This window comes from Apis dorsata, unplaced genomic scaffold (genome assembly GCF_000469605.1).
Source record: "Apis dorsata unplaced genomic scaffold, Apis dorsata 1.3 scaffold_4, whole genome shotgun sequence".
NCBI lineage: Eukaryota > Metazoa > Arthropoda > Insecta > Hymenoptera > Apidae > Apis > Apis dorsata.
The window spans coordinates 676,681-684,030 of NW_006263307.1; the positions used below are offsets into that span (position 1 = coordinate 676,681).

Sequence of the window (7,350 nt, forward strand, 5' to 3'; positions counted from 1 at the left end):
ATTTTATTTACTTAATTATATTTTTATATACATTTTCTATATTTAAATTATATTTTTGTATTAATACACTTACTAATAATTTGTATTAGAAATTGAAATTTAATATATGAAAAGAAATAAAAATTAAATATAATTTTAATTAATGTATATTTAATAATAATATTAGGAAAATATTAATAACAAAATATTTTTAAATTAAAAAAGAAATAATATATTTATTATATATAATATTTCAATATAAAATTTATTTTTTCATGAAAGTTGTGAATTTAGTTGTAATAAATACGATTCAAATATTCAGATAACCTGATTGCACTCTATCAATAAGATTTTTTGTCATGTAAATATTATCCCTCAATAATAACATTTAATATATAAGATTATTTAAAAAAATATTTCGTTAACTTTAATGGAAAATTTTTACGACTTACTTAAGTGTTTTTTTTTTCTTATTTTATTTTAGATATGAGAATCGTTCAAAATGAGAGTTATAAAATTTTTCAAGTAACAAAATAGTTATCATATATTTTAAATATAAATTTAATTAATTAAATATTATATATTTTATAAATATAAAATATAAAATAAAATAAATACTTTATTTTAAAATTATATTTTTTTCACAACAAGCAAACAAAATATATTTAATACATATTTCAAGTTTTTTAAATTATTTTATTTTATAATTATATTTTTCATGATAATTATTAATAAAGCAATTATTATATATTTTAAATATATTTTAAATATTTTTAAAATCTTATTTTAAAATTATATTTTTTTAGAGATATATAAAACATCATTAATAAAATATATTTTTTTCAAAAAAATCTTTTATGATAGTAATATTTATTTAATAATTTAATAGAACCTTTAAATTAAGAAATTATGAGATCTAATATATTTTTTGCATTATATTTTTTGCATTATATTATATTTTTATTCATTATATTTTTTATTCATTTTTATCTGTACAAATATTGATTTTATTATGTGAAATGAAAAAAAATATTTCTAGAAATATTAAAAAAACGAGACATTACAAATATCAAATTTTCATTTTCTTTTCATTTTAAAGTAGATATCATAAAGTAAAAAATAAACACGTATCTATATATAATGAAAATGATTAATTAACTGTTGATTACACTGTATATTCAAATTTTTCATCTCTTTCTTATAAACAGGTATGTCAGATATGTTTTAAAAGAATTTATGGCAGTCATTCCATGATAATTAATTATGCTGATTAAAAAGAATTTATTGATAAAGATTAACTCTTGTTGTACTGATATATGTTTATACATATCATTGATATATATTACACAAAATCCGTGTTGTCTCACAATTCTTCGAAATCTGTGACGGAACGTCATCAGAATTAGAATTGTATAGTATATAACCTTAAATAGTGTCGAAACTTAAAAATTTTTCATAATAAAATGAATAACGTAATGTTTGATCAAACACTTGAAGATATTTTGGAAAAAAATCTTCCAGAAAAGGAGCTAGTTGAAGTAAAACGCCTTTTATATGGCCGCGAATTACAGTAAGATTTATTGTTTATTTATTTAAATTTACTTTTAATAATTATATCTAGAATTGAAAAATATAAATAATCAATTCTTTATATTCTTTCTGAATTTAATTTTAATTTAAATATTTCAATGTATCATACTTGTTTAATATATTGTGAAATTATTTGGCGCGAAATATTTTTAAACTTTACATGTACGAATGTAAGAATGTATATACGTTGAATATATCATGCACCAAAAAATACTGATTTTAGTCACTAATTTAATTTAATTGAAAATTTTGGTTAAAAAAACCAAATATTTATATCGAATAAAACAAATATGTTTTTACAATTATATATTAAGTGTTAAATAATTTTTTACAAAAAACATTAAATTTCATTATTAATTTTAAAAAATAAAAACAAAAATGTTTAAAACGTTTTTGAACTTGAAAATTATTATATTAATATATAATAATTTTTATATAAGAAAAATTATATATGCGATTCATTTTTTTTAATTATAGTTGTATTAAATTATTAATTATTATATTAATTATATCAATATTTATATAATTTATAATTAATATTATTATTACAATTATATACATACATACATACATAAAACTATTTTAACTATTATAAAATGTTTTTATTATAGATCCTTAAATCTTCCGCAATGGAATGGAAGTCAAGATCTCGATGTTCAAGGATATATTATGGGTGGTAGCGTCACAGAACAATTACGTCCTCCGCGTCTTGTTCGTGTTGGCTTAATTCAACATTCTATAGTTTTACCAACTACAGAACCTTTGCAGAAACAAAGGAATGCTTTGCATCAAAAAATTCAAAAATATGTCGATTACGCCGCAACTTGTGGTGTTAATATACTCTGTCTTCAAGAAGCTTGGGGTATGTTTCAGAATTTAGGATGATTTTAGAATGATTTTAGGATGATTAAAAAAAATTATAATAATAAAAAAATATACTTATAAATTTATATTAAATACAAATGAAATTAAAAGTTTAATTTTATATTCTGAATAAATATTTATCATGTTTTATTAATATCTATTTGATTTGGTGATAATTTTGCATATATTGTAATCTTCTTTTAATAATTTTCATTTTTCTTATAATTTATCTAAATTTTTATAAAATTAACAATTTAAAAACAATTAAGTTTAAATTTAAAAAATTTTTTTTTATTCTTTTATTTATTTTAATTATTTATAATAAAAAAATATTCATCTATGCCGTAGCTATGCCATTTGTTTTTTGTACCAGAGAGAAATATCCCTGGTGCGAATTAGCTGAAGATGCTGAAAATGGACCAACTATAATACTCATGTGTGAGCTTGCTCAACGACATGGAATGGTTATTGTATGTCCAATTCTTGAGAGAGATAATATGAATAGTGAAACTCTATGGAATACTTCTGTTGTGATTAGTAATGATGGAAATGTGCTTGGAAAGAGTAGGAAAAATCATATTCCTCGTGTAGGAGACTTTAACGAATCTACTTATTATATGGAAGGAAATACAGGTCATTCTGTTTTCGATACATGTTTTGGACGTATAGCAATTAATATTTGTTATGGTCGACATCATCCCCAAAATTGGATGATGTATGGATTGAATGGTGCTGAGGTAAAATTCATTAAACTTTTACAAGTTAATTAAAGTTTTTGTACATAAAAAAATATAAATTTTCTATGTTTAGATTGTTTTTAATCCATCAGCGACTACTAGCCATACATCTGAGCCACTATGGTCCATTGAAGCAAGATGTGCAGCAATAGCAAATAGCTACTATACCTGTGCTATTAATCGCGTTGGAACTGAAATATTCCCTAATGAATTTACATCTGGTGATGGAGCTCCTGCTCATCATGATTTCGGACACTTTTATGGATCTAGTTATATCACTGCTCCTGATGGAGCTAGAACTCCTGGTTTAAGTCGATGTAAAGATGGTCTTCTTGTTTGTGAATTGGATTTAAATTTGTGTCGTCAGATGAAAGATTTATGGTGTCTGAGAGTAAGTTGAAATATTAGATATTTTTAATTTTTTTATTTCAAATTTATATTTTTATGAATCATTAAATTTTCTTTTCAATATTTTTCTTTTTCTTTTTTAATTCCAGATGACTCAAAGACTGGATTTATATGCTAAAGAATTAAATGAATATGTGGAGAAAAATGTGAAACCGCAGGAAAAATTGATCCAATAAGCCAACAGCAGAAATGCATATATTTTTTTTATAAATTTCTTCTTTTTGCTATATATGTATAAGTCGACAAAAAACTACAAAAAATATAAAAATATACTTAGATATCAGAAATTTTATATACACAATGATTCTTTTTATTTCATTTCAGTCATTATTTAAAAATATAAATTATGAAAAAAATGTGACTCAAAGATAAATCTATAAGTTACATTTTCATATTTCAAAATATTACATACTTTTTACATACTTACAAATTTTTAAAAAGTACTACCTTATAATTACGATTAATAATTAATATTTTATTAGAATTTACGTTAATTAGACCAGAATTAATTAACTGGTTGATGCGGTATTCAACGATGTATTATGAGTTTGTTTACGATAATGGAGTGCTTCTTGATACGCTTTTTTAACAGCTTTTCTATCCGCGGGTTTTCGAGATTCAATTAGTTTTGCTTCATCCAATTCTTGGGAAACTCCAAGTTTTTCTAATTTTTCTCCTGGTAGCCATTGCCTGTAATAATTATTTATAATTTTATATAAAAAAATTAAATTATCTTATCATTTTACAAAAATTAAGTTATGAAAAAATAAAAAATGTTCTTACCATGTCCTTTTGGTATCGAAAAAAAGAACGAGAAATACTGGTTCTTTATAATTAACAGCAAGCGCTAATACATCATCTGGCGGTGCTGGTATTGGTACACCTTTATGTACAGTGCCTCTAGGAGTATTAGGATCTATTATAAGAGCTGGATACCAGGGATAACCACGGCATTTAGCCCATACAAGCTGAAGGGCTTCTAGACCATTATTAGCGATTATTTCCTTGCTTTCCAGTTCTTTTTTTGCTTCATTTGCTTCTTGTTGTCTCTGTTTTTCTTCTTCTAAATCAGGAGTAGTGGACCTACTTGTTGAACAACTGCTACAACTCGATGATTGACTTTCACCTTCTCCCACATCACTGTCCATTGTTCCACTTCTATAAAAATTAATTTTTCATTATTATACATATTGAATCCTTATTTGAAATGCGACTATCTACAATAAAAAAAATTAATAATACATGCCTGTAAATCTTAAAACTATCACTTTGTTTTTTTTTGTCATCTTCCAAACTGAACATTTGATTACTTCTACTGGCTCTCGCTCTTGCTTTGCGAGTGAAAAGAACTGCTGTTCTTCTATTCACACCTCCTCCGCCTATTTCTTTTTCTCCAGACTGTAATTCAATTTCTCCGCGGTTTCTATTATTACGATCTCTTTTTCTGGATTTAGAAACTGTTTGCTCATTTTCACCAGGATCTAATTCAGGATAATCTTTACGAGCTTGTTCTATAAGAACACCACCTTGTTCTTTCATTTTTATTCCAGCTCGATAGAACATAGTGTCTTTGCGATTATAAGCTAAACAATTATTCACCATCAAATTGAAATCTGTTTCAAAAGCTCCAATAGTATCATATTCTTGTCGTTCTATTTTTGTCTAAAAAATAAAAATCATATATATAATTTAACTAACTTTTTTTTAAATAATTTAAAATAAAATTAATTACCTGCATAGTAGATAAATCCATAGGATGAGATACAATTTCTAAATAATCTGGAACTTCTTTAGTATTCACAGGTTGTCCAAATACATCATTTATATCTTTCATTTTAATTGCTTCTAACAATGAACGTAAAATACTTTCTAGTGGACGTAATTCGAACCATAAACATTTTTCTTTTCTGTAAAATAAATTTAATATTTGAATATTTATTATATATTTTTTTAATAATTATATTATATTTTTTTATCATGAAATTAATTCGAAATCTTACACTTTGAATAATTCTTTTTTCAACTTTTCTCGTTTGCGTACTAATTCACAAAGTAATCGAGCCCGCTCAAGATCTTGACGTAAACATTGCCAATATTTTAATTGACGATACAATTCTCCACGTAATTCACTGTCTGGTGGTGGTGAAGAATTTTCTCCAAGTGGTGGTGGTCGAGATTGTGGATGTGAACTCTGAAGTCTTCTGAGAAGTGGTACACCATTTCTGTATTGTCGTTTCAAAGTCCAATATGCTATAAGACGCTGTATCAGTTGACTTCGTTTAGGCAACCCTTCAGCTAAGCTAGTATTATAAAATATCAATAATGTTTTTAATTTTTTAACATTTATTATAAAGAATTTTTGTTTGTTACCTAGCAATTTCCTTAATACGTTCTGGTGGTATGGTTGGAATAGAAATAACAGGAGCAGAAGAGCTTTTTTTATTTGCAATTGCTCTTCGTCTTGCATCAGCAGGATTAGTGGAAGGTTGATAATCTGATGGTGTATGAGCTTCACAATAAGCTGTTTTTTGAACTAACATTGGTTCTCCATTTGTAGGTTGCACTGTCCTCATACGCATACATAAACCAGCTTGTTGTGCGCATGTTACATGAAATGCAGCATAACAATTACTTTTGTGACATTGAATACAAGCACCTGATCCTCTACGTTTACATACACAGCATGTAAGTCTCCAACGTGCAGCAGGTATGCTTTCTATACTATCAATAGGCTCCAGAAATACAGTATTGGCGAATCTAACTTCTGGTATCCACAAAGCACACACAACATGAGCCCATGTAGCTGGGCGATCAGTTTGTTTAAAAGCACCACCTCTATTAGGGCATAAAACACAATCAACTGCTCGTGATGGACTTTGCAAACATCTCCTGCATAACCACTGTCCCTCAGGAATATATGGTACACCATAACAATCCTGATGAACAGCAAGATTACACATATCACAAAATAGTATAGCATTACTGTTCTGACACTCTCCATCCATACAAATACAGCAAACTGCATCTTCATCAGCTGCTATTCCTCCACCACCATTACTTTGTTGTTGAAAATAAGATTCTTTTTCTAATCTATCCATTAATAATTCAAATGTATCAGGTTCTAAAGGTGGATTAAGCCCTGAAGCTAATCTTCTTTCATTTACTATTGATAACCATGCAGTATCTTCTTCATCTAAATCATATTCTACTTCTCCTAAAAAAAGAAAGAAATTCAAATAAATTGAAATCATTTACAAATTCTAAATATACTTAAAAAAATTATAAATAAAAAAATTATGTACCATCAAGTTCTTCACCACTACGTTCCATAAATCTAATATATGAATTTGGAAGTGCTTCAGCTTCGCCTAATTGTTGTTCATATTCATCTATTTCTTTTACCATAGCTACAGGTAAAGTGTTAAGGATGTTTTTCTCTTCTTTATCTTTATCTGATGCGATATATCCTTTTTGAATATTTTTTTCATCAAAACTATTTCTTTCCAAAGAAATAATAGGTATTGAATCTGTGATTCCAATTTTAAATATCTTATTTGCATCTTCACCAATAGGATTTACCTTAATATAAATATATAAATATAAGCATATAAACATAATATAAATATAAACATAAATAATAAAATTATAAATAATAATTTATAATATATAATAATAATTTATATTATATATAAATAATAAAAAACATAAATTATAAAATTATTCATTTCAAAAATTCTCAAATATTAAAATAAAATAAAAATAAAATTTTTTT

At 25.2% G+C, this 7,350-nt stretch overlaps 2 protein-coding genes across 2 annotated transcripts in view; one reads left to right on the forward strand and one right to left on the reverse strand.

Moving 5' to 3' along the window:
* Positions 1 to 1,188: 1,188 nt before the first annotated feature.
* LOC102679812 (beta-ureidopropionase) lies at positions 1,189 to 3,926 on the forward strand. Its single transcript, XM_006607313.2, has 5 exons — positions 1,189 to 1,549; positions 2,181 to 2,431; positions 2,782 to 3,170; positions 3,244 to 3,561; positions 3,668 to 3,926. The coding sequence occupies exons 1-5, from the start codon at positions 1,443 to 1,445 to the stop codon at positions 3,752 to 3,754; spliced, it is 1,152 nt and encodes a 383-aa protein (XP_006607376.1). The 5' UTR covers positions 1,189 to 1,442; the 3' UTR covers positions 3,755 to 3,926.
* Positions 3,866 to 7,350, reverse strand: part of LOC102679931 (peregrin) — a 4,717-nt gene continuing 1,232 nt past the window's right edge. Inside the window, exons 3-9 of the mRNA XM_006607314.2 lie at positions 6,881 to 7,157; positions 5,949 to 6,792; positions 5,579 to 5,878; positions 5,311 to 5,485; positions 4,825 to 5,240; positions 4,362 to 4,736; positions 3,866 to 4,268 (exon numbers count right to left, since the gene is read on the reverse strand). Of these exons, the coding sequence (XP_006607377.1) occupies positions 4,088 to 4,268; positions 4,362 to 4,736; positions 4,825 to 5,240; positions 5,311 to 5,485; positions 5,579 to 5,878; positions 5,949 to 6,792; positions 6,881 to 7,157 (2,568 nt within the window). The 3' untranslated portion in view covers positions 3,866 to 4,087. The remainder of the gene's footprint in view (positions 4,269 to 4,361; positions 4,737 to 4,824; positions 5,241 to 5,310; positions 5,486 to 5,578; positions 5,879 to 5,948; positions 6,793 to 6,880; positions 7,158 to 7,350) is intronic.

What these genes read in the sequence shown, in the direction of transcription:
- LOC102679812 (XM_006607313.2), top strand. Translation starts at nt 1,443, where the DNA reads ATGAATAACGTAATGTTTGATCAAACACTTGAAGATATTTTGGAAAAA. An exon ending in CTGTCTTCAAGAAGCTTGGG is followed by an intron (nt 2,432 to 2,781) that starts GTATGTTTCAGA and finishes TCTATGCCGTAG; the next exon opens with CTATGCCATTTGTTTTTTGT. An exon ending in AAGATTTATGGTGTCTGAGA is followed by an intron (nt 3,562 to 3,667) that starts GTAAGTTGAAAT and finishes TTTTAATTCCAG; the next exon opens with ATGACTCAAAGACTGGATTT.